General features: G+C 39.0%; 1 protein-coding gene across 4 annotated transcripts; it reads right to left on the bottom strand.

Moving 5' to 3' along the window:
• Positions 1 to 908: 908 nt before the first annotated feature.
• SF3B1 (splicing factor 3b subunit 1) lies at positions 909 to 24,514 on the bottom strand. Of its 4 annotated transcripts, XM_061456786.1 has the most exons (25): positions 24,379 to 24,514; positions 18,219 to 18,385; positions 16,809 to 16,910; positions 16,045 to 16,159; positions 14,130 to 14,209; positions 12,794 to 12,961; positions 12,416 to 12,650; positions 11,445 to 11,657; positions 10,933 to 11,054; positions 10,111 to 10,308; positions 9,919 to 10,020; positions 8,317 to 8,496; positions 7,803 to 7,889; positions 7,406 to 7,676; positions 7,005 to 7,150; positions 6,770 to 6,916; positions 6,517 to 6,642; positions 5,905 to 6,126; positions 5,474 to 5,656; positions 5,259 to 5,370; positions 5,023 to 5,143; positions 4,493 to 4,624; positions 3,467 to 3,739; positions 2,799 to 3,015; positions 909 to 1,546 (listed from the first exon to the last, which is right to left on the bottom strand). In XM_061456786.1, the coding sequence occupies exons 1-25, from the start codon at positions 24,404 to 24,406 to the stop codon at positions 1,388 to 1,390; spliced, it is 3,906 nt and encodes a 1,301-aa protein (XP_061312770.1). In that variant the 5' UTR covers positions 24,407 to 24,514; the 3' UTR covers positions 909 to 1,387. The 4 variants fall into 4 exon arrangements, with proteins under 4 accessions (XP_061312770.1, XP_061312780.1, XP_061312798.1 ...); XM_061456796.1 differs by lacking the exons at positions 16,045 to 16,159; positions 16,809 to 16,910; positions 18,219 to 18,385; positions 24,379 to 24,514 and adding an exon at positions 14,527 to 16,026; XM_061456814.1 differs by lacking the exons at positions 909 to 1,546; positions 2,799 to 3,015; positions 3,467 to 3,739; ... (15 more) ...; positions 12,416 to 12,650; positions 12,794 to 12,961 and adding an exon at positions 14,527 to 14,582 and having other exon boundaries at positions 14,144 to 14,209.
• Between the last annotated feature and the right edge of the window lie 3,466 nt (positions 24,515 to 27,980).

Raw genomic sequence — 27,980 nt, 5'->3', positions numbered from 1 at the left:
AGTAAGCACTAGAAATAGATCAGAATGTGTATGTTACTCTCCAAGGGAACAGCTCAGCAATAGAGACTTCCAAGAAGTTCCAGATGTCTTCACCTAACAAATTTTAGAATGAAGCACACTCCTGGAAAAAGTCACTTTTTATATTTCCCTACAAATTAGCACCTTCATAAACAAAAGGGTCCCAAGTTGTTGTGCCACCCCAAATCCCTAACAAAAACTAAGGCCTTGAAAGTTAGGGTGGAACCTTCTTACACACTGAACAGCTAAAGAATCTCACGTTCATGTAAAACAGCAGAGAGAAGTCTGCTAACAACACTGCATTGAACTTGACAAGATGCAACTTAATTGCTCAACTTGAACCAAGGACTCTCAGAACAGCCAACTACTACCTGTTGTTATCTTACGATAATGTACAGTAGTACCAAATTATTTAACCTGGTGTTTGATGCGGTTTACTGTCAGGTAGCAAGACCTTTTCAAACACTTGCACAGAAGATAAAAAGTAAATAAGTGTTTAATTTTGTCATCTCAGGCTGAAGCATTTCCTATGTCAAGCACATACTTAGAAATGGCTTCATCTCAGGTGCTGGAGACATTAATTTCCTAGCTTTTCATAGGAATTATAGCACAGCCTATAAATATTACTCTGCTTTTTATACAGCCACACATGCTAAAAGACATGCTAAATATATCAATATGCAACTGATTTTACACATGTGGTTTACAATAAGCTGCTTAACTCCTGAAAACTTAAGCTGTTCCAGCCTCACAACCAGGGTACTGCAGATAAAGCAGTGCCAACAAGAAGCAATTAAACATTACTTTTTCCATGGCAATAAAATGCCACTACTACAGTCATCAGCCAGACTACAGCTACATTATTGTATGACAAAGATACACACATTAACTACAGTTTGTACATTTTTCTTATTTATTCAAAAGCTAGAGGATGACAAAAAGGGTTAAAATATTTGATGCCACCTATTTATTACATAAACAAATACTTAATTCTAAAGGGACTCTGTTTACAAGCCCCTCTGTTCAAAAACCACACACAAATTATTTTTTTATACACAAATGTTTATTTCTCAAATAAACTTCCCCTTTAAACACAAGGAATGAAATCTAAATCTTCATAAAGATGAATCCAAAATGAAATCCCTCCAGTACATTGTAATCACTTGGTTTTTTCTTGGTCACTACTGGCTTTAAATGTTTAACATCAAAAAACAAGGACATATTTAAAAAATCATGCTACTGGAACCCTAGCTCTGCCTCTGACCAGCTCTAGACTGATCTCCAATACTTTAAAATATTACATCATCAAATCTGAAGCGTTTAATTGAAGAACAGCTGTGCATTAAACACAAACAACTGAACAAGAAGATTATAAGATGTAATCAAGTTCATAACGAATATAGGTGTTCTTTTCATCATTATAGATTCGTGGATAATGTGCTATCAGAGCATCCTGTGATCCTATGTAGATTGAATTATAGATCTTCCAATAAACGTCTCTGACTTTCCTGGCAGGGTGAAACAAACCCTAGAAAACAGAACACAGCAAAATTCATTGAAAGCTTAAGGTCTAAATTCTGCTATTGAGTTTTATCACGTTTTATACAACAAGCATTTTAAAAAGCCATTACAGTAACTAGCACCACTTATAACAAAGAAGGTACCCTAAATGTATCATTCACAATTTCTGTGCCTATCTAAACTAGCAAGTAGTAACAAAGAATTACTTGGAGACAGATTTTCTTCTCTTCTTTTTCTGCAGGGAGAAATTCCACTGAATGCAGGTCTAGTTTTGTATTCTTTTAAAATTAAAACCTACTGCAGTATATTTGGTTCTAACTGCATCTTATCTCTGGCTTTACTAATTGTGTTTTGCGTAGACAGCTACAGAGGAATACATGAAACAAACATTATTAAACCTAAAAAAAAAAAAACTGAGCAGAATGTGAAAATTCTAGAAAACACAGTTCTGTGTAGTAAGAATATACAAGTAGTACTTGCAAAAAACAGTACACTATGCAAGAGACTTCTTTCACCTTCCTAAGGATGTATCTTTATGCTGAGGCCTCCCCCCAGACCCCACACAGTGAAATTCCTTATCTGCAACTAATTAGTAAAATGCTGTCACACGTTCTCTATGCTGACGTGCATGACACTAACCCTTGCTTCCCAACTGTTATGCAAGTTCAGCTTCAGCCAATGCAGAGAGAACTGTTATGTACAGTAACACAGAAAAGGAGCCTTCAGATTCTACTGCCACATATGTGTTTACACAAGCTGACTAGTGTTGATGTAACGTTATAAATTCTGACCAATGCACTGTTCTCTTATGCTTCACTCTCACAGTTTTAGATGCCTTGCTGTTTTTCTTGGCTAATAACAAATAAAGTTGATTTAATATTAAGCCTATCCTCTCATTCATTTACCTTACTTGTTCTCAGAACCCCTTGCACTATTTATTCCCCAGTCCTCAAAATTAGTGAGACATTTCCACCTTACAAGTCAGACAGAGGCTATTTTAGCCGATTTCTATTATAAGCTACTTCTCTGCAAGTTCCTCAATGTAACTGGCTATCTTGCTATACCAAAACCTCTGTGCATTGCCTATTTAAATTACTGAAGTCTTCGGTACAGAACACCATGTTTAACCAATACTTTCAAAAGATGAAAAGCCACACTGTCATCCCTTGGTGGAAATCACCTTGACCTTTTTGTCTCCTGAAAAGAAGTCCTGCCTGGTAACTGCTGTATCTACTATCCCAGCATACGTAAGGACGTACCTGTAAACAATACTGCAACATTCTGCAGGGACCAATAGCAACTCTGAGGCCCTCCAGAGCCCCCATAACTGCCTGAATGACATGAGGAGAGGTTTCAAACACATTTGGCCATACATAGTTTAACAAATGATTAAGAGAATCTTCACAGCCGAACCCATAAACACCAAGAGACATATGCTGCACCACGGCACTGGCAGTCTGTCTGTGTACAAGATCCCTGCAAAGAGAACAGTGGTCTGTTAAGCAACATGACTGGACAAGCATAGTACTTCTTTTCAATAACACTGTTCTTGAAAGCACTAATACATGTTTTTAACCCATATTTACTGACAGCAAGAACCAGAGTAATAAAAATCAGTAAAATAAAAAAGATGGAGTTTCCTGATAAAGTACTGTGCTCTAATTACACAGCAGAAGCACTAACAACAGCAATAATCAAAACCAGTTTGAATGTAAGAAGCCTTGACTCACTTAAGATGCTTGTATCATTTTAATCTTCATAAGTATTACAAAAAAAAGGAGTATATACAAATTCTGCCGGTCAAAGATCTTTAAGATCTTTAGCAAACAAAGGCAATGTGACTATTTGCCATCATTAAGACACAGCTATACAGTTAAAACACATGACTACAGCTAACTGTACCATAGATAAAAATAAGCGCACTCACCTGTCCATTAAAGCATCTTCAAGCAATGGTGTAACAGCATAAATGTAATCTTTTCCCATCTCTCCAATGTATTCAAACAGGAAGGAAAGAGATTTTAATACACCATTCTGGACATTCAGTTCTGGAACTCTGTACTCATTCATGAGCGCAGGCAGCACTGTGAATGGTGAGCATGTTTCAGCTACAATAGCAATTGCTACTGTAGTACATACTCTGTTCTGCCTTTCCTGTACTTTCAAGTTATTTAGCAGTGTAGCCAATACATCATGAGGTCTGGAAGAGATAATACACACATTCAGTGAAGATTTGGACAAAATTAGTTGAGCTTCAAATATCAAGTTGCAGAAAAGCATGGCTTAGCCCTTAAAAACACTAAGATAACTGATAAACAACATAAACCATGAAACTAAAACAGCTTTTGCTACTGCATGATGTTATTTTCATAATCAATATTTTTTACTTTCTCTATACTTAGCTTTTTTTCCTGCTTTCTGTTCTGCCTCTTTTAAACTCTGGAGGATAGCAGTAGCCTCCCCTCTACTACGCTAATCTCAGAGGTAATTACACACTTCTGTAAGATCATACACACAGAGAAAGGCATGTCCTGTATAGATAAATGAAGTGATAGCATTCCTTGGTTGCTTGCTGCATCTACATTAAGTCAGTAATTGGTCACTTAATTAAGAATAATAAAAGTGTTGATTTGGGGGAAAATAAGAAAACAGATTGAGTATTTAAAGCAGAGGGGGTCTGAATGCATTTCACAGTATCAGAAACTCATCAGACAAACAGCTCTTCCTACCAAATTAGTCTCTAGCCCTGATAGCCCACAAATTAAGGTCAAAAGTGCATGTTAACAAAGGATAGGTGACTGTATTCCTCCTTCTACAAAACAAGTAGAATAAAGTCTACACATTTAACACACTAAATATAGAGAAGTTCAAATATTCTCTCACCAGAAAATTCACAATGATCAATATGTTAGGTAACTGTGTGTACAAGTGGGTGAGCATTAAATCAACTTACCCAATGGCTTTTGCAATATAACCAAAAGTGTTCACTGTGGCTCTTCGGATAGCTTTCTTGTGAGCTTTTAATAACTCAAGCAGTTCAAAGCAGATCCTCATCCATTCTCTTGCAGAAACATACTCTGCACCTCTGAAAGAGAATAAAGTGAATTATCTTTTTAGTGATGTCAGAGGATTTTAAATAAAGCCACATAAGCTGCAGCTCCTATTTATTTGCTATCAACAGAGGGACACTGCATAAACAATTTCCATATTTTGGTATCTGTTAACATTAGACCTCCACTGGTTGATGGTGTACTCAAGATTTATTGCATTGCATGCATTCTAAGTTTGCATAAAGGGATAACATACTTCTTACAAAGTGCTTGCAAAATGTCTGCTAAGTATTTCATCTTAAGTTTTATGCTTAAGAAATATCAAGAGATATGACAATAAATACACAAATACCAAACCTGATGCTCAACTTCAGCTTTTGCTACAATAACTGCCCACACAGAGGGTCAAATATTTTATCATCAGGCAGCTTACCTGTCTGCAATACGCCCAACAAGATCAATACAATTTTCCTGTACTTTCTCGTGTCTGTTCTTCAAAATAGGTGTAAGCCGTGGCAACAGATCTTTGATTGGTGGTGTCATCTTGTGCATACCTATTGAATTCGAAGAGGCATATTTAGTTTTATAATGCCTTTTGATTTTGCTCTAGAAAGCATTAGCATTACTTTTTGTAGTGTTAACAGGCATGTTATCACTACACAAACCCACCTATAACATTCACAATAGCTTTAAGTGCTCCGAGTATGCTGCCCAGTACTTCAGGATATTCCTCACCCAGGTACTCATACAACACAACACCCAAGTGTCCCATCAGTTTTTCCTACAACCAATCAAAAAGATTTGGAAGTTAGATTTTTTTTTTCCTTCTCATTACTATGTCACAAATATTACAGCAAATTTGGTAGGAGAAGTCAATACAATACCTCCTGACAAGTCTTCATAACAACTGCAGTACGAGAGATGAGGTCAGCAGCCTGCTGCCGAACTTTAGCCGATTTGTTGTTCAAACGCCACAAAACTGTACCACAGATTTGTGGCAAATAGGGTTTAACTCTTTTCCCTAGAGCATTAACCACTGTGCCAAAGCCATTCAGCATCACAGAATCCTAAGTATAAAAACAGCAAAGGAAAAATCAGACTAACAGCAACACTACATTTTAATTAAACAATATAATCTAAAATTGCTATTAAAATTATAACATTCCAGAGCTTGTTTCTGGATTTCATTGATTACAGTACTGACATCTGAAAAAGGAGTCTAAAAGTCTAATTTAGAAGCACAAATTCATGTATAACTAACAGTAAGCTAGCTTACAATTAAAGTGAACCAAATACTAAATATCCTTGGTCATACCTCTGTGGTCTGTTCCTGGAAGGCATACAAGATACCATCAATAAGCTGTTCTTCCAGCTTATGATCAATGTCTGCTGCCCCCAGATTTCCCATGATCTTCTCAATTGTTTCCATGACCATTTTTCTGTACTGCTCAGCCTCATCTTTCAGATCATCCACAATTCTGGAGATAATTTCTGCTGCTCCAACTTTATTGGCGAGCTCCACAGTTGTATCAACCAACTGAAATACACAGATGTTAAGTGAGCAAACATTGTTAAAAATATACTTTTTATATCTTGAAAATAAATTTCCTTAATATGAAGAGGAGAAAGAGCATCATGCACATTAAACCCACTAGAAACAACTGTTTTTAAATCAACCAGTGTCTTAAACACAAATGGGGTGAACTACCCCACCTTACAACTGATGTCAACTCATTCACAGATGTAAAACCTCTCGATAGCTTCCTAAGAACCTGTGAATCTTCTCGTTATGCAATTTCTAAATCACTAGTCAAAGAAATTCAGTTTCAGGACACTCAGACTAAATTAAGCATCTAGACCGCACGAACATTCTAGGGTGAATGTTGCTTCTGTTAGAAAATCATTTCCCAACTAAAAAACAACATACCTGTCTGTAATTTCTTCTGTCCAATGCCATTCTGTGCTGCCAGAAGTGCTTGAAAAAAGGTGGCAAGATTTCTGTTTTAATGTAGTTTGCTTCAACACCATCCGTACCACAACATTGCTTTACCACCTGCCAGGAAATAAAAACACAACCATTTTAGTTCTGTGTAGGTTTTGGGATGGGGTGATTTTTTTTGGATTTTGCCAGTTAAGAAAAACATACATATCTAATAATTATGCTACTCATTTGCACATACCTTTAGCACAATTTTTTTCATCTCTTCATCAGGAGACTGGAACTCTCTGATAAGGATTAGCATGACTTCTCTGGTATAATAGTTTGCATACTCAGCATCCATGAGCGGAATCAGGTAACCAATAGCCTTCAGAAAGGCAGCCAAACCCTATTTAAATGCAGAAATATGTCTCTAATGAATTAGAGAAGATATACAACCATTTCAGTTCAAACTAAAGAAAGTACCTTAGATATACCTTTCCTCTGTGTTGACGTATACCCTTCCATAAAGGCTTCAGAACAGAATCAAATGACTCAATACCATAGGGAGTAGCTGCCTCAGCCAAAGCAGCGATAGCCAGAGCACTGATGGTGCGGACTTTCTGCTGCTCATCCACCAAACCTGCAAAAGAACAGTGTTTAGTACCACTTCTTGTGACTTAAGTTCAAAACAGCAAAAACAGAGGAAGTATAAAAGGGACTAACTTATTTTAAGGAAAACCAAACCTCTATTCCTCTTTCCGAGTCAGACCAACTGTTTTTCAGTGTCAAAAGAACACATAAGAAAGGACCTTATTATCACTCTGCCCACTGGGGTATGAAAAATTTTCCAAATACAAAGTGAATGACAAATTCTGCCTGGGACAGCAGAACTTACCATGTTCAATAATTTCAACCAAGCTCCTCAGATGAGGCAAGATAGCACAACCCATAAGAATAGCAATCTGCTGTACAATCTTGATGCCGGTATGCCTAGCCTGCCAGGATTTCTTGCTTTTACAGACAGCTTTCAAGAATGGTAACAGCGAAGGAATGCCCAAAGCAGAGGCAACAACAGCAAAGGCTCGGGCTGTTGTATTTCTGACATATTCATCCATATTATCAATATCAGGTCGCATTGTGGAGATCATTGTCGCCAAACCAGCAGCCTGAAGGAAAAACAAACAACATACTAATTGGATTTATGAACAACATAGTTGATTCTTCTGCCATACCTATAAATATGCAGCTATATGTAAGCTAACTTGGTGCCTTAATGAAGGCTGGAACTATACCTTAGCCAAGTTTGAAATGATTTCTCTGCCTTCCACTCTAGCATAGTAGTCTTCATCAATCAGCAGTGGTTCAATGACAACAAGGATCTGAAAAAGATGAACAAATTATATTTTCTATTGTTAATACTTTCAGTAGTATTTCCAGTCCTACTAGATTCAATGAAACAGGATCCAAGCTTAAAGCTTTAGGATGACCCCAAAAAATTTAAATCTACTATGTTTTTTTTAGAGCTCTTTGTCTGTAAAGGACCTGGCCTGGAGATTATACCCAGATCAGGTAAGAGCCCCTTTCCACCCCAAGTATGCGTCTATCATTTTTACATCATGTCTTAATACTATTAAGCCCAAATTTTGATCACACTACAAGAACTTAAATTTGTCTTAAAAAGAAACAGGAAATTATGTTAAAAAAAAAAGCTATCATCCTCTTCTGATATGCAAATAAAATACACGCTTCTCCCAGCTGTGGTCAGAAAAAAGCAAATCAAAGTTGAAACAGTAACCTGCAAAATACCTTATGTACATATGGTCGGACCAAATCATCCAGTTTGTAAAGAATTCTGTCGATTACTTTGACAAGCAAGTGACGCTCTTGATCTTCAAGCGTTGGGGACATCAGCAGAGGCAGAATCTGATTAAACAGTGGCCCTGCTCCAAACTCCCGAGCTTTATCTGTAATTTGTCGCAACGCAGCCTAAACAAAACCAAACAGCCCATCAGTTAAACTAAGGAAACAACACTGAACAATTACAAAACAGCTAGATATCAATCAAGTTAAACTGTAACCAAAGGCTTCAACGTATTTGCTCCTACCACCACAAAACTCTGCTTCAAACAAGTTCATGCTCATCTATTAAAAAAGTAATATGTGGAGAGATCCACCCTGATGTTAGCTCCCAGATGTTCAATTCTCAGGAAAAACATGGTACTGGCCTAATATTTAAGAATGGCTCCATCTGAAAAGCAGCTTACACAGCACTGGCATCTAGGCAGCTTGCTGTAAAGAGAACTGTGCAAAAAAGACTGCTAACATATTGCATGATGTGTAAGACTGAAATTTAACTAACATATTGCATGATGTGTAAGACTGAAATTTAATTAAAAGCTACATTCCTAATTTAAGCTTAAGAAACAAAATGTAGAAAGTTACAAAGCCCTGTTAAGCATGAGCATTATAAATCTAGTTTCTCGTAGTTGTAAAAAAAAAAAAAAAAGAAAAATTACATAAGCCACATACTATTTAGTGACTGACATTACTGTACAAAGAGCAGCCATACTAAGTTACATTGAATGACAAACAAAAAGCCACACAGACATAGAAGAGGAAGAAAGCACTGAACAGGTATGCTGGTTCTGGCTAGGATACAGTTAATTTTCTTCACAGTAGCTGATATGGGGCTGTATCTGGATTTGTGCTGAAAACAGAGTTGGTAACACAGGCATGTTTAGTTACTAATAAGGAGTACTCACACAGACTCAAGGCCTTTTCTGCTTCTCACCCCACCCCCACCAGTGAGTAGGCTGGGGGTGCGTGAAGAGTTGGGAAGGGACACAGCCAGGACAGCTGACCCTCACTGACCAAAGGGATGTTCCATACTTTATAGCACCATGCTCAGCATATAAACTAGGGGAAAGTTGGCTAGAGGCCACTGCTAGGGAACTGACTGGGCATCAGTGAATTGGTGGTGAGCAATTGTTTTTCAATTGCATCACTTGTCTTTCTTGGTTTTTATTTATGTTGGCTGTTTGTCATTTAGGTTTCATTTACGGTGACGGGGCTGGCTTTGTGTTTGTTTTTTTTTTGGGGGGGGGGGGTGTCTTTTCATTACAGTTTTTCTCATTATATGTTTTTATTTCCATTATTAAACTGTTTCTATCTCAACCTGTGAGTTTTCTCACTTCTGGGTCTCTTCCACCTCACATCGTGGGGGAGTGAGTGAGTGAGCAGCTGTGTAGTGCTTAGCTGCCATCTGGGGTTAGCCATATCAGTTGCCACAACAACAAATACCGCTGTTTAGGAGGTTTTACAGAGAATCCCATGGACAACTAAATCTGAAAACAAATGCAAATTTTAGGAAAATGAAGTTACATAAATGCATCTGACAACAAATCTTACCTTTCTCATGGGAGGCGTGCCATTCTTTATCTTCAGAAGCAATTTCATTATTTTTCTCTCCTTCTGTTCTTCAGGACTCAGAGTTGATTCATCAACATCAACCTGCAAGTAATTCCAGACAAATATGAAGATTTGCTACATATTCAAAAGAAAGTAGGAAACTTGAATCAGCATGAGCGAAATCTCATTTACCAGCAGTTTATCAAAGTATTGGATATCATCTGGTTTCAGGAATGGAAGGTTGCCAGATGGCTGGTCATTAACACTCTTCATAGTCCGGTCTTCTGTCTGCATGTGGAATCCAGTCATACCACCCAAAGGCGTTGGAGTTGCTGTAAGCTTCCGAGCTGGGGTGCGAATAGGTACATAACCAGCTGGTGGGGGAAGAACCTACAGAAGAATGGACAGATTTATCTTATCACAACAGATACAAAAGAGGAAGGCTGCAAATACAAAAAAACTACTTAACTTCTATCTTCCACTTTATTTGTTTGGGAATTTGTGTGAGTGCATACACTAGATCCCATGTTCACAGCAATGCAAACAAATTCACTGTTTATATGGAACTGACACTATTTCAGAAGAAAGCGCACTCCCCTTCTGAAAGCTTGGACAATAAACTTTGAAGGCGCTTCACAAAGTATTACAGAAGCACTTCAATATCTGTATCAACACAGTGTACTTGCTGGTTCAGAATTTGTAACTCCCTTCTATGTTTTTCTGCATCTGGACTTCATATTTCTGTCTGTTCAGAGCTCTGTTCTGGCCTTCACAAGGCATTCCCAACACTGAGAAGCAGAATAATGACTGGCTTTTGAGATCACCTTCAGTTCTTCCTAATAGATTTACAATAAGTCAGTAATCAAATTCAATAAATGTCTACAATCAATAATAAATACTTCATGTGAAACATTTTACTTCTGGGACAACTTGTGTTAAATAAAAATAAATCAATATCCCTCAGCAGAAAAAAATCCCATCACGTTCAGCTATATTTTAATTCAGATTAATTACCTTATATCCTTCTGGAAACATTGCATCCAATTCTTCATCAGAAAGTGGTCTGTTTCTCTCATCAATTTCCCTTTCCCAACGCCAAGCCTGCAACTGTTCAGGAGTCATGCTCATGATATGACCTATATTCAAACAGAAGAAAAAATACTTTAAAATAGTTAAAAAAAAAAACCACTCTTTCGTATGCAGAAGGAGATTATTTGTTTACTTAACTTTTCAGTGCTCTCTTGAGCCAAAGTTTCCAAAGCACTTGAAATTTGTAGCCAGTAAGATATCAAACTTTTAGAGCCTTTTATCAATCTTTTAAGAACTAACCTGAACAGACATACAACATTAGTCCTAATTCCCCTCCAGTTGCTGTGAGTATTAAAATGGTAAACTGGGCATATAATGACTGCTTTCATACAGGTAGGTGAACATGCGAGGCAGAAATCTATTTCAAAATACAATTTAAAGGTAAAGATTTCATTTCACAAAAGAAAGTGAAGCCTTAAGGAATGGACCAGACTTACCTGGTGTAGGAGTTGCCATGTTCATAGCTGGGGTACCAATGGGTGTTTTGCCAGGTGTCAGAACAGGAGTGCTGCCACCCATCTGGCTAGCGGGTGTTTCATCCCATCGTGACTTCCTTTTACTTGCTCCTGGGGTTGGTGTCTCACCAATGGAATCACCACCTCTATCTGTACGAGGCGTCTCAGCCCATCCACTGCCATGTCCCGGAGTATCTAAGGAAAAACAAAGCAATTTTAGCAGAAAGCTTAACAACATATGGTATAGTGTCAGTATCCAAATCCATTTACAGTATCTTGCTGACACAAATCAACAAGAACCAAGTAAACCAATACACTAGACAAAAAGTAAAGCCTGCCTTGGTGAACATGGAAAAGTCAAAGGCATTACACTAAAAATATCCAATAGAGAACTCAATTTTATGAAAAGAGCATATAATCTTCTTACTAAATCTTAGGATAAACAGATAAAATTCTAAAACATACAAAAGAACTCACATTCTAGAAATTACACAAAATACTCCACGTACTCCCTTTTTAAAAGTAAAAGGGGACAATGGTGTTTCAATGTTCTCTAACACATGAGCCTAATTCAAATTAGGCAGATGAGAAAATGCTTCTAAACTTGTTTTAATGCTAACCTCTTCAAAAAAAAACACTAAACAGTTCAGAAACTCACAAAAGCCTACTCAATGTGAGCTCCTTCACACATTAAAACCCCAACCTGCAACATGCATTAGGTATACCACAAAACTTTGATTCCATTTTGGAACTGAGGTCCTTTCACAGATGTGAATTAAGCTTACGGGCACAATTCAATGCTGCAAACTCAGACAAAAACATCATTTCACATCAACCACTAGATGTCAGAATGCTATTACACTTCTTGCCCCAGTTCTGAACCTAGGAAAAACAAATCCTATTCAGTTAACCATTCAAATTTTATTATGTGCTTTCCAGTTTGCCACAGATACCTCTTTCTGTTTTAGGTGTTTCATCCCATCGGTTTTTACGTGCACTGGAAGTGGCCCCTCCATGGCCTGGTGTCGCGTGACCAGGTGTGTCCCGACCGGGTGTTGCGGCTCCTGCTGGTGTATGACTTGGAGTCGGATCCCATATTTTTGAGCCTGGGGTGGCACCAGGAGTTTCGCTACCCTTTGCACGGCCTGGAGTTTCATCCCATCGCAGAGATGGTGTATGTCCAGGAGTCTACACAAGACAAACCCAGAAGTATTAATATCTCTCATAGTATAGAGTAAAAGATTGCAAGTTACTTTTTCAGTAGAGTAACAAACTTCTGAAACTCAAGAGGCATTAATGTCTTCCATAGATAAGAACACTAGGATTATTACCTCTGCTTGATCCCAACTGGATAACTTTTTGGGTGTAGCACCAGGAGTCTGATCAGCTGTCTGATCCCAACGCCGTTTGCGTTTTGAAGGTGGCTGAGATGCAGCTCCATTGACGACTTTAAGCTCTCCAGCTTTAGCTTTTTCAGCTAGTTGTTGCCTAATTTCCCTCTATTCAAGGGCACAAAAAGACAAACATAAGAAACAGACTTCTTGAGAATTACATCTTTAAAAGAGATTTTTCAGCTTATCATATATTTTATGCTACTTTCGAGGTTTTGCTCAACTAACATGCAATTACCTGCTGTTTTAATTTCAAGGTCACTCCTGTTTCAAATTCCTCTACACTGACAGAGCAGCTGCGTGTTGGGAAGGGCTGTTTTAAAATTGATTTCTTATAAAAGCCACTATTACAGCAAATGCAACTGCATGGAGAATTCTGAGCGCTATCAGTTTCTGTCACCTACATGTATGCCTTAAAATCATTACACATCTGTTTCCAGCAAGTTCCGCTTTAGTCAATTAAAAGTGGATGAGTTGGAAATTGTGTTCATGTGACTTATATCCTACAACATTAAGAAGTCCTAAATTTCTTATTTAAAATTCTAAGATGATAGCATTAAAACAGCACTAGCCCAGACTGGTCTTCACTCATCAGTGGATCCATAAGCAGTTAGGACTGTCAGAATTATAAACTAATTCCTCCATTAAGGCAAGTCAAGATAAATCAATGTAATTCTACAGAGGTCACTGAACTACAAGATCTTGATCCAATTAATAATATGGCACTGTAGGTATTACACAAGAAATTTGATTATATTACCAATACCTTCTTACATGTTAATTTTAATTGCCATGAATAAAGCAGGTACTTTTACTATGACTTTTTTAGTATTTAAAGCCAAATGTCAACCTTACTCCAGATCTTAGTACCGCAACATTGTTTTAAGCGCTTCAACAATAGCCTTTCAAGACCTTCTTGGTTTGCCTTTACAAAAGCCTCAAAACCCCAAACATATCTGCCACAGAATACCCCATAGTCACTGCTTTTTCGTAGAAAAGAAATAAATAACAAAAAGTCCAAGTGCTATAAAAAAAATCCGAATTAAAATATATTGAGACAATTTCTCCCCCTGTTGCTCAAGTATTATATAGAACAGATGTTCACTGTCAAATTCTACTGACTTCCAACATGTGAAGAACAAGATTTTACAAAGAAAAGGACTTCCGTGTCAAGACAAAAAGTCAACAGAATTTCTGTTCCCACTTTCTTAACACACTTTCAAAGGCTGTAAAATGAAACAAAGTTCAAGTGGAAAACGCTCCCCTCTCCACACACCTCTTCTTTTGTTAAATGCTGTTCACGCATAACATCCATGTACGTTCTGGCATTCATTTTAGGATCTGGTGTCTTCCCTCCTGTGGAAGAGAACAGCAACAGGAATGGAGAACAATGAGTAAAGGATAAGTAGAAACTGTTGGCTTTTTCTATTGTCCTGCTCTAGTATTATATTATTCCATGATCATTTAATTTTACTTTTTGATTGAAAATTTTTTAAATTACATGTATCATACGTTTATTCAGTTTGCTGATCAATTTAACCTGTTTGAACACAAACATAACTACTGCAGTTTCAAACAAATATTTTAAAGCCGATATAAATGGTAAAATGACAACACAGTTAAAGAGTCTTCAGAAGTGATGGGTTCCTGGGTTGCTAATCCAGAATACGTACACTTTCGTGCCTTTGTCTCCATCAGCAGTTCTGACTTCAAGCAGCAGAATAGAAGCCTAGAAAATTATCTCTTTACCATTAGTAACACTTTGGAAAGATATTTATATTCAAAACATTACCTTGTGTAAGCTGTTAAATCCTAGTTGTTATCTGACTACAAATAACTATCGCATACCTAAGTAACATTTAAAATGTTTTAGCATAAAGACCCTTTTCTAAGTTTGACAAATCTGGACACATCTCCCAGATCTTTTAGTGTCATATGGTAGAAGGGCTTCATTGAAAAAAAAACAAACACCCAAACAAAACCCAAAACAAAAAACCCATAAAAAATACTTGATGACACTTTCCCCTTCTTCTCTTCTCAAAGGACAACTGTGACTGGGAGCTGACTGCAATACAGTACACGTACCACCACAATGATACTCACAGGTAATGGGTTTTGTACACCATATGTTGTTTTATGCTGTGTATCTTGCGTTAAGTAAACTTTTAAATACTTTACAAGAAGCCCAACTTTACAAAAATTAAGACTTGTCAAGAAAAACACTTTTCTTTAAGAAAAATGTGCAAATTTGCTATACAAGTGGTATAGCATTATAATTTAGGGAGAATAATACACTCTTAAACATTTCTATGCTGAAGATCATTGCCCAATTGGCTGTGTCACTCTGACACTAGCTTTGATAGGACTTTCCTTTGGAATACTTTTTCACCATAATCTACACAGGATGTGTTGAACTGCACCCTTAAGAATGCAGACAGGACTGGCATATAGCAGTACTGCTGTAGGAAAGAAATTAAGGACAGTTAGTATGGGCCTGTGAATTCTGACAACACATGTTTATATCAATTACAATTAAGCAAGTAAAATAATTAATATCCCTATTAATTCATGCAGGCTGAAATTCTCATTTGTAAAACCTGCAAAATAGCTACTGATTTTAAGCCAACAGGCACCTCATTGCCACACGTGAAACTCAATCACCTGAAGACCCACGAATACCCCTTTTCCTGACTTCCATTCTAAAATTATCAGAATAGACTTGAACTATTAATAGTATCAAAGTCTTATATATGCTTTTGTTTCTTTTAGTTATACCACCTAAGATTACATAGGATGGTAAGAATTAGGTGCTCTATTTTGAGAACTAGCATTTCAAAAGCAGTAACCCTGTAAATCTCTGACTTGGAATGAAAACTTTCAAGGTACTGAAAGAATCTGAGCACTCAATACACAAGTTGTTCAAAGTATAATGCACAACCCAAAACAAAATGAAAAGAGAAACCTTTAACCCTTTGTGTTTCTATGGCAATGGCTCATTATTTTCTTGTCCTTCTACCTGGAAAGAAAACTCGTATTATAAAGATGAAGAATATGGCATCTAGGTTTTCAACCAAATCTCTATGAAAAGGGGATGTTTAAAACATAACTAAGTTTACAGGCATGCCAACAGAAATCAAAGGGCTAAAGACAACAAATTCCATAAAGGGTATAGAAAAGTTAAAATAAATTACCATCTGCAAAAGGATCAAGACGCTCAGGAGAAATTATCATCATCCGCCTGTGCTTTTTGTACTCATCTTCCCGATCTGCAATCTTTTGAGGACGGTGCTCTGCAAAAGGATCATACTGAAAACCAAACAAAGCTTGTTAGTCACATACTTAGAAAGAATATGACCATAACCCTGTATTCATGTTCAGTATTACTAAACAGGCCAACTTTATTTTTAATCTCAACTATGCAGGAAGGGCGTGCTAATAAAAATGTTAACTTCTGTACCTGGAACTTTTCCAACACAGAATATCTTATGAAGTAATTTCTGTTTGCTATTTTAACACGTTTATTCACCTGTTACAAAAGCACTGCATATTGTCAACCTTCCTCCCGCTTTTTGCAGGGGAACTTAATGCTACTTCATATGCTTTTAAATTTCACAGAAAAATACTCCAGGAATAGAAAACCTAAGTGACTATATTTTCTTTACAAAAATAGAAGTATATAGGACATTAAGTTGTTTTCATTTTTTAAATATCTGACATATTAAAAATAGTTCAGTGTAAGTGCCCACACTGCCTTTCCACGCAGAAGTGCTAACTTTTATCACCCTGTGGAATTCTCAACTAAAGTAGTGACAAGCTTAGAGCAAAATTAAAATACCAAAGCCCTTTACACACATCTTGTTTTTCCAGAAGACAAGCCCTGGTCTCAAAAAACTTTAACACTTCTTTCCCCTAATACCTACAACAGTATTTTATTTTGCCTTCAATCAAGATGTACCTGTTCGGTAGACTGTGGTATGTCATTAAGCAATGCCACTGGAGCATGGTACCCTGGCTTCTTCTGGCCAAGCAAACTTGTAGAAGGGTAGTCATCATCATCCTGTCAGTACAAAGACATGGCAAACTGGTCATGTTGATATTATATTTAGATAAAATAACAAATTAACATCCTATGGTCAAAGAAAACACAAAAACGGACAACCAGAATAGTTAATTACAAAGCTTTTTCATACAGCTTGTTTTATTAATCCCAAACTGCTGAATCAGATAAACCTACTCACATCACTAAAAACAGAACTTTTTCTCTGCAAAGCTCAAATATTCTTCAATATGCTACATTTAATCAAGTCTGCATTTCATATTCAAACTTTTTATATATACTTCCCTAGTTTGCATGCAAAAACTGGTGCAGAGAAATTCAAATCCATTTTTCTTGAAACCCAGCTAGATATAGAATAAACCTTGAGTGAGTAACCCCATTAAAAATATTCAGAAACACTGAAAAATTCACAATTACATTCATGTTAGTTTAGTTGTACCTTCTCAATCACAATGGCAATAACAAGAATTCAGTACGTGCAAGATGCTTTTGCTATTTTCTCTTTTTAGTAGCCAGCTTCTGTGCAATAATTTACAGCAAGAAAAACTGCGCTTTAACCCATGAAATTATTTCAGTGAGAGCCTGTAATTGGAAGTTTAAATTAACAAATCCTTTAGATGCCTGCAGATGACCATCTTGGTTTCAGCTGGGATAGTTTTTTTTTTACTGACACACAGCAAGAAACTAAATAAGTACATCACCACATAAATGTATCGGCTAGTACTAAACTGGACATAACAACCTTCCTTTGAAAAAGGTAATTCACTCAGTGAAATACGCAGTTGTTTATGTATTTACGGTTACAACTGTAGTATCTGCTCCTGCAACCGAAAATGTTGCCAAACATTTAACATCAGAAATTAACATAAAGTAATCTTACAAGCAGGATACACACAGAGAACATAATCCAGTGAAAAAGCCAATTCTAAAAAACTGCTCCGAAATTTGAAATGAAGTAGAAATACAAACCGTAACACAGTCACTTAAGCCTGCTGGCCCAAGGAGTATTAGGTATCTCCCACCACCACCACCATAATTTTTCATCTTGCCAGCAACAACAGAACAAAGCTAATTATTCCAGCCAAGGCTAACTCTGATTAAGCACCAGGCCACTACTTTTTCCCTTCTCCTTGGGCCTACATGACTTTCGAAGCATGATTCATGAAGTACAAGCTGTACTTGACTTGCAAGAAATATCTGGTCCAGTATGACTTTTGACTTCAGCAACTGCCATTAAAAATTATTCAAATTAACTTCAAAATACTTACAAAAAATGTCCTAACCAAAATAATACATAAGATCACTTACATCTTCCAATTCAGTTGCTGCAATAGAAGTGACATATCCAGCAAACCTGCTGTCACTGCCACCATAAATTTCTTGATCGTAATATCCTGTGGAATCAAGGCCTACTCCTTGCGCTTCATCAAGAGCAGGCTTTTTTCCTTGAATCTCTCGAATTTGTGCTTCAATATCTAGCATAAAAGCATAAAAAAAATTAAGAGGTCTTTTTATACTTACATATATACAAAATTCAATACTTATGTTACTACGCACAACAGAGTTTTTGTCCAATTTTAAATATTATCTCTAATAAACAAGTTTGACATATAAAACTATGAAATCATTATGTTTATAAACAGCTTTTCCTTAAGTTGTAGTATTATCTAGCACAGACTACCTCAATTGTATGGCCTAAGGCAAACAATTCAAACCCACTGTTAATGTATCTCATCTTTCAACAGAGATAGCAGAGAAGGTAATTTACACCACAGTAATCACAGGATCATAGAACAGTTAGGACTGGAAAGGCCCTTAAGATCTTCTAGTTCCAAACCCTCTGAGGGACCCCTCACACTAGACCATGTTGCCCAAGTCTCTGTCCAACCTGGCCTTGAACACTGACAGGAATTGGGCATTTAATATTTCTCAACACTAAATTAACACAACACTTCCTCAACTAATGCAATTCTGCCCTTATAAAAGCCTTTCAAAATGTTATCACCAATTCACAAACCTATTTTGCTGATTTAAACAAAGCTGTTCAAAAGACCTATTAAATGAGTTGTCAATCTAAGAACATGTGAACATAAAACACTATATTACGTTATCTAACATTTTTCAAACCCCAATAGGACAAATGGGAGATGTGACATCTTTTTAAGATGTCAGGATGTGACTCTAATCAACTCTGGTGGCCATCTTTGACCTTAGAAATTTGGTACTTTGAGAAATTAATATTAACCTGTTAACCCAGAAAACAAGGAACCACGCTTTAAACCATTCTTTCCTTCCCTGCTGCAATGCAACACAAAAATCAACTGCAGTAATCCAGCTGTCTTCAACAAATGTAATTGTCAGGTAGGTATAGTAAGGCACAGCTAACTTTATAAATTATTACTATTTCCATCTGATTTCTATTTGATTCAATAGGCATGTAAAGACAATTACCCACATAATATGAATTTCTGGAGATCAAACAATTATTCATGGGAAAAAAAAATACCCAAGAATTGGATTTCATGGCTGAAGGAGTACCAAGGGTCATGCGTGAGGAAGGTGGGATTATATGTAAACTCAAAATTCCCTTCCAACCTCACTGATTCTGTAATTCACTATTCCTATCTGAAGGGGTATTGCTGCTACATTAACCTGAGAGATATTTGCCAATATACAAAAGCTACAGGAAACTCTAGTTACAAATAATCTTAACTCTTGATTATTCACTCTATTTTTACTACTGCTGCTCATTTCTCGTTTTGTAAAATAAATAAATTTCACACTGGTTTCCCAGTGAGGTATCTCGCATAACACACTGTACCACAACATCTGCTAACAAATGTCAGAAAGATCAGGATACTTAAAAAAGACATTGGGGGGGGGGGAGGGGGGGCTGGGGGAAAGAAAGGCATTTTTTCTATTAAGGTAATTAAGGTAACTGAGCATGTAGTTTTGCCTGACAAATCTTTGCTATATAGCTATGAGTAAGAATAACAGATTAAGTGTTTGTGTCCAGCCTGCAGGACTGCAAGCAATTAGAAACACCAACTCCACTCTATGTACAGAAAACCTGACAGCAAACCTGCAATTCCTGCAGCTGTCTAGTAGGGAAGGAAAGAAACGGCAAAGGAACCTTTTACAAGGGCATGTGTGACAGGTGAGGGGGAATGGCTTTAAACTGGAAAAAGGCAGATTTAGTTAGATTAAACACGAGAAAGAAAGTCTTCCTTGTGAGGGTGGTGAGACACTGGCACAGGCTGCCCATAGAATTTGTGGCCGCCCCATCCCTGGCAGCCTTCAAGGCCAGGCTGGATGGGGCTTTGAGCAACATGGTCTACTGGGAGGTGTCCCTGCCCGTGGCAGGGGGGGTGGAAGAGGATAATCTTCAAGGTCCCTTCCAACCCAAACCATTCTATGACTCTGTGTTTCTAAACTTGGCAACAGTCCCATGCACAGAAGATACACCATACTAGATGATAAAGCCTCCAGACAAATGGCTCCCATCAAGGTTTTGCAAGTATCTACAACAGGGTAACTTGGACAGTCACCTCCGCATTACAGAAACTCATGGTATCTGCCCCCGGAACTTATAAGAAGCTGAAACCTAATAAAAGCCTTATATGGCTGGCCATTATCACATACTAAATCCTGCCCCCAGGGACATTCAGCTTCCCTTAAAATCCTGTATAACCCAGGAGATTCCAGCGAGTCCAGAACTTGAGACACACTCCATCCCAATATGTTAGTTACTTTCTGGAGAAGCAGCAGAATTAGGGATCCCTGTCCTACCCACATGAGTCTCTTATGATCTTCAGAGGCATACTAGTTTGTATCTTGTTTACTAGTTCTCACAAAAAAGATCTGAGAAAAGTATTTGAGTTGTATCAGTTTCAAAAGCACACCACAGGATGACTTCATAAAAATTAAAACACCTTAAGATATTTCAGTTATTTCTGTTTCTTCCAAAGAGCAGATCAAGTTCCTGATTCCTTCTGCAGCCTGGTGCAATGCAGCACTGGGGTGAAAGGGAATACCCGAAGCTTCAGTTGCTACCAAGGACAATACTACTATCACAGTAGTGATTTTAGAGAACAATGACATTGTTTCTTTCTAAAAAGCAGCTACCAGAACAACACACTGCCTCTTTAGTGGCATATTACGTCCTGATTGCACATCCACAGCTGTCACCAACTTCAACCCCCAAAAAGCCTACAGATCTTGCCTACAATGCAAGATCATCCATCATCTGTCTGCTGAACAAATCTAATCATGTAGCTCTGCTAAATCAAGCACCATGAAGCACCCTGCCATGCAGGATGGGCCATGGAAATTGCTTGTGCATGGGCTCCCACCACTACCACCATCAACAGTCTATCAAAACAACCGGAATTTCTGTAGCAAGAGTGTTAATACAAAAATCTTTTCCTATTAACAGTTCTTATCAACACTTTACATACTAAGGCCTTATTATTTTATTTTTAAGATAGCTATATTTACTGTAGAGGGTACAGATATCATTTATTATTGGTCTTCTCCTTTAAATTTCAAGGACTACATAGCTGTTTGCAGACTAAGGAGCATTCTCATTTTCTGACACCAAGACCTGCTACGTTATCTACACCATAAAAGTCTGCACAGGGTCTATAGGGTTAATACCCCCCCACACACACACTTACAGCCACCAAAATTTTCAATTAAGGCCACACAGTCACTAGGTGATAGTTTAAATGAGGCACTCTGAAGAGAACACCCGTCTGGTGTACCACAAAGCCCTTTAAACAGAAAGTTAACTGACCAGCAGTTTAGAACACAACAGATATATAGCTGTAAAAGACCATAAGGGCATTAAAGATGTGTTTACCCTTCCTTGATATAGCTGGCACTTTCTTGAAAAAGTTCACACCCTATTTAACAAAGCACTTAAATACAAACCGAGTAATCACAGAGCTTAAAAATACACCGTGTAAAGCAAAGTACTCCTTCGACTTACTTTGATTTAGTCAACAAATACATAAGCAGAAAGTTTAAAGACAAAGAAACATTAAGGGGAGTGAGATTTTTTAAGACAAGGGGGGATAATATCCTGCTCATTCCCTTTTCTGCGTTTTAATGCAATACATTTTGGTATTTTAAGAAAAGGAACTTTAACATGCACAGTTGATTTGAAATATACCATAAATGTTGAACCTTATTACAGTTAACATATTTGAGAAGTAACTGAAAATCTAGGTCACAGCCAGATTACGACAGGCTTTCAAAATATATACTCCATTACCATATATGTAGCTTTACTTGCAGAATCTAGAGTGTTAAGACATTATTCAGCAGACCCTATACTGCAGCAGTATTTTACATTGTAAATAGTTCTATGTTTTCATGCCTTATACTTTTGCATGAAGCTTGCCCTGTGCAGCTTCATTTCTAGCTACTTTAACACTCTCATAAAAGTTAGGTCTCCCTCACAAATGGAGATTTCTTCGGTCATTTCTAAGCAAGAAAAAAAAAAAAGGATGCAATTAAAACCTACCTTCGATAGCATTCAAAACTCAAGCATTTATTGAGGCCTTATAAGCTGCCATTCTAAACTTTACTTGCAGCTTAAAACAAAGAATTCTCCCTTAAACTAGGTAACTGAACACTATTTTGAGATCTCTTTCAAGCTGTGTCTATGACACATCAATAGACATTTAGCAAACAGTGCAAAGATGTGAAAAATCTAAGACAATTTAGTAACAACTCATTTTGAAGAGCCAGCTAGACACTAAAAATAAAGAGAACTCAGAAGAAAAATAATCAGGCTGTCCAGATAATACCTCCATGTTGGGAGAAACAAGAGCATTACATGATCATACCCAGTTAAACAAAATTATTTATTCAACTACCTACACACCTCCTTAAATCCTTCTCTGATACAACATTGATAAAAACATATGCAACTGGAAGTGTGCCAATGTTTTCATTAAAGTTAGTGCACCACCACTTGCTTCAATAAACAGCGAATTTCAGTTAAAACAACAATAAACTCCCAACAATTCTGTACTGTTATTAAAAGCTCTTTAGGTAATGAGAGGCACTGTGATGGGTAGTACTAGCTCACACAAACCTCAAGTCACAGCATATAAACAAAAGACAATTTCTGTAATTCTAAAAAAAGTTCTAGAATGCTAAAACTAAAATTAAATTTAAATTAAAAAAGCGAGGACAACCGTTTAAGCCTTTCCTCATCCATAAACCCAGATTATGTCTGCAGTGCTGAAGACTACATTAACCCCACGTCAATGGGAAATGATACTGCTCCATTTGAGAAGTTTTTGCATTGCAAAACTTTCCACCCTCCCCCAAAAGCAGTAAATATCCGGGTGCTCTGCCTACCTCACAGTATACAACCACAGGCCAGGGTACGTTTTGATTAGTGAATTATGGATGCAAATTAACAAAAAGTACAGTGGATCACCTATTATACACAGAAACATGACCAAAAACCCAAAAGCAAAAACACAGAAGCAGTAGGATTCTGAAAATTATATCCCCTTGCCTGAAGATATTTAACAGCAGAGCAAAGCAAAGACACTGCCCAAGAAGAAAGCTTTGATGCACACTATGAGGAGCTGGAAGCAATAGCGAACGTAGCTACATAGCACCTCCGAGAATAACACACTGCCTATGAAAGCCCTCACTCACTAAACTGCTCAGACACAGTTCTCGTATGTAAATACCCAGCCGGCAGAAGTCTGAGTGCTAAACTGGCAGATGAAGTGCTTGAGACATCACGCTGTTTTTTCCCTCCTTCGGGCCATTTTCTCAAGCATCCGGTAATAGACCAGGTCATGCCGGCGCTCAGCGGCTCACCCTCTCCTCTCAGCCTCCTGTTTACTGCAGAGGCAGGCCAAAGGGCTCGGCCGAGAGAACAACCGTGTGTTATTGACATTTACGATGCGAGATTTTTCCGCGCGCCTGCCGAAGGCTCGACGCGAGCGCCTAGAACGGGCCAGGGTCGGGGCCGCGCGAAAGCGCGCAGCGACAGGAGCGGAGGCGAGGAGCGTCCCGCGGGCGGCCTCGAGTGGAAGCGCTGCTCTGGCTCGCCCTGTGCCGGTAGGACCCGTCCGTCCCGCGGAGCCAGCCGACACCATCGCGCTCACAGCTCTCCCCTGGGAGCCTGGCAGCACCATCACGGGCCACCCCCCCCACGCATGCACAGCGAAAGCCCCTCTTCAGTCAGGCTCCCCCCGCCGGGCCCCGCAGCCCCACCCCCTCAGCCCCGAGCGCCAAGCAGCAGCTTGGGCATGGCGCTGACACAGGCGCAGACGCCATTACAAACAGGCCCTGCCCGACCGCCGCTGGGAGAGCACAGCCGGTCCTGCCCGAGAAGCCGAGCCTGGCGGCGCACAGAATCGAAGAAAAACACAATCAAAAAGCCAGAGGCACACCCGCGCGCCGCGCCGCCGCGGGTGATTTTCAGGCTCCTTACCTTCGTGAGTCTTGGCGATCTTCGCCATTTTGTCCACAGCGAACAACGCCGAGGCGGAACTGGCGCGGCCCCGCCACTTCCGCTACGAGGAGGAAGGCCGGGCGCCTAGTGCGCAAACGCAGATCAAAGCTGAGCCGCGTGCAGCTGGGAACAACCGCCAAGCGCAAGCGCAATGGCGCGGCGAGCCGACGCCGCTGTTAACAGGGCGGCCGCTCGGGCCGGGCTCCAAGCTCCGCCCGCCGCGTGATGGACGGCGCGGGCAGCGAGTGACAGCACGGCTGAGCGGAGCTGAGGCGGGCGCTGGGACGGCCGGTACCGGGTTGTCACGGGCCCGGTGTTGGGGCAGTGGGTACGGTATGCTGAGAGCTATCCTGACAGCCCGGTGCACGGCTGACAGCGGGGAGGGTGATGGCGCATCCCCGGCTGGCGGCGGGAAAGGGGCGGCTGGCGCTGGCCTCAGGAAGAGCGGCCGCCGGATGTCACAGAGAGGGACAGGACTCGGAATGGAGCTGAGCCGTTTGGGGTGCCGGGGAGGTGATCTGGGTGGGATGCAGGCAGCATTGTGCCTGTGCAGATGCGCATCTTTCCACACTACCAGGGTTTATCTGCGTAACTGTCCAGGTTCCCTCCCTCCGTGCTTTTCAGGCCGTTTGATGAGGGACAATGTTTTCTAGTGGCCTTCGGGCAAGAAGCTATTGTGTGTATGAAGGTATGAAGCACTTCAGTGCTCCCTTGTTATCTTCAGGCTAGAGAAGACAATCAGTGGTATTCTTCCACTATGTGGCTACAAGCAGTCTTCTTCACACTTGAGACACCAAACATGTTAACTGTTTCCTGGAAACTTGTTTCTCCAGATACCAGTCTCTTTCCAATACTCAGTCCCACTGGAATTTGGATGCTTTGCTATGTTTGCCAAATTGCTTGCCCTTTGTTTCGTTTTACCAGGCTAACTGGCCCGCACCAACAGATGAATTGCTAGATACAAGAATAAAGCATATATATGTATACTTGCCACAAGATGCGGGCAGATCTAGACAACACTTCAGGCAATCAAGTCTATTCAGTATTTTAGTAAAGGCTTGAAAGAGAATGGAAGTTAGGTTTCTAAAATTGGCAGATGACACCAAACTGGCTAAAACCACTGGCAGATAGAAGAAGGAATTCAGAATAATCTTATATTGATCCATACAAGAAACAATCTAAGATCAAGGTGCACTTTAATGACAGACAAAGTACTATGTATTGGAATTTGAAATCAAGTATGAGTTGAAAGTAGCCAAAAAAAAAAAATCAGAAAGTGATCACATGTGGACAGCAAATCAAAGTTAAATATCTCTTAGTAGCAACATGCTGCCACAGAGTAAGTAAATCTAATTCTAGGCCATTGAAAGTGGCATTGCCTATAAAACCTGGAAAGCAATCATTTCACTTTACTTGGCACAGTCAGAAGCACTGATGGAGTACAGGATGATGGAGTTCATTTTGGGACTCTGCAGTTCAACAAAGACACAGACAAACTTGGTGTAGCCTAGAAGAGAGTAGGAGGAATGATGAGAGGTTTATGGAATATGAGCTAGGTGAGAATGTAAACAGAAATTGTTTAGCTGTTCTACAGTAACTGTCCTTATGCAGCTTCTGCATTCATCTGGAAATTATGAACTTTTTTTCCCACTTCTGTTGATGGAATATATACATATTTCAACATCACTGACTACAGTACACATCATAACTAAATGGGATTGATTTTGTCCACTTGCAAAACCCTGGAAAAGATACCTTATAGTCAAGTGTTGTGAATAAGGTGATGTTTTTACTTCCTCAACCTTTAGTAGTAGTAAGCACATACCTAAGTAAAACACCAAAGCTGGAGACACAACTTAAGTTCAAAGTCCATGACTGCTCGATCATACAGCACATTAATGATATTTTATAACACAGTGTAACATGTAATTTTATATAATTTATTTACTATCATGCAGTTTTATTGTTTTATTCATCATCAGAAACTGTTAAGTCTCTGATCTCCTCAGAAGCCTTTGCAACAAGCTAAGCTGAGCCAACTTCAGAACTTCTGATAAGGTAAAATGTGTAAATTATTTGCAAAAAGGGTGATAAATGCGTGATGGCAAAACACATATTCACTACTCATCATTCCCTTTATAGAAGTTGGTAGTTCACATTATGGCTTTTTGAGGATTGTCTTAAAGAAAATAAAGCCAAGGTTGTGCATTTGTGTGAATATGTATGTTTGATCGCTCAACTGATCTAGCCATCTGCCTGTCCATCTGACATGTGAGGGTTAGATTGAGGCACACAGTAATTCCCTACCGCAAGAATTTAATGCATGTAACTATTTTAAGTAAATGTCACATGCTCGGGTTCATGATGAAGATCAATTTGCAGTAACTTTCTCTTGTTTCTTCAGCCTGACTTCCAACTTATGGGAGGCAGAATATTAGTTGCAATATTACAGTTCCTCAGGTATTAAACTGAACTGAGCTCAGGGGTTGCGGCCCCAGGGAACACTTCAAAATAGCAGTTTTAGAATATTCCATTTCCGACATAAAAGTGAGTTCTGTGCTATGAGAGCAAACAGGAATTGCACTGTGATGAGCAATGAGAAAACTGCTTTCTGCTTGTGTCTCTCCCACTGTCCCCCACCCCCCACTGCCAAATTCTGTATGCTGCCCTAGTTTCTTTGTGTCTGCCTGTCAAAGCCCTGAATATGTACTTTTGCTTCCTGCACAATCCTTCTGTCACAGAATACTGACAGGGTAGTAATGTACCAGTCCTATTTTGCCTGCCCGAGTTCCCGTCCCTTTCCCCCTCATAGGCATGTACGTACACTTCACAGACATTCCTGTATGGGTTGGAAACAGCTTGGATTTAAGAGACCATAAGCTTTGTAGATCTGGAAGCATACCCAAGTTAGACTTGTGAGGTCCTGCTTTACGTAACAGTTTCAGGTCCAATTTCATGACAGATTAAGCTATCGCTATCTGGCACTGCTGCAGCAAGAAGTATCCAACTACTCTGCCTGTCCTTGATTCACCTAGAAGTTTCTGGCACTGGTTCACTCAAAGAAGCCATGCTTATGACTACACCCTCCTGCTGATTCTCCCCAGAAGAACTTATTGGTATTCATTTTTTCCCCACACCCAGCACGAGCTGACATTAAGCAAAAAGCCACAAACCTGGTCTAAAGTTCCAATCCTTTGATTTACCCCAGGTCTGTGCTTGGCTTTATGTGCTGGGGTCAGTTTATTGATATTTATGTGTTTATTAAAGGGAACAAATTCTTAAAGAGAGGAAATATTTCACAGCAGCATCTACGTTTCAGCTCCATAAAGCTTCTCACACAATTTGAGCAAGAAAAAAATAGCACAAAATAAAATCTCTTCCAGTCCCTTGTTTCTGATGTCAACAAATAGTAAGGTAGAAAGGATCCTCCTCCTCACAGAAAAGCCAAAATGAGTTAAAAAACCACACTTCTGATTATGAACTTTTTGAAGGTGCTTGAATGAGAGCTGCTTTGTGGTTTGTAGTCTATGACCTGAGCACAAACCATCCCCACTTTGCCTGTCACTGCTGGTAAGGGCAGC

This window comes from Pezoporus flaviventris, unplaced genomic scaffold (assembly GCF_033815535.1).
Source record: "Pezoporus flaviventris isolate CSIRO_AGI_PZ_B2104156 unplaced genomic scaffold, CSIRO_AGI_Pfla_v1 ptg000001l, whole genome shotgun sequence".
In the NCBI taxonomy this organism is placed as follows: domain Eukaryota; kingdom Metazoa; phylum Chordata; class Aves; order Psittaciformes; family Psittacidae; genus Pezoporus; species Pezoporus flaviventris.
Note: the sequence above shows the minus strand (reverse complement) of the source record. Positions and strands in the feature narration are given on the sequence as shown.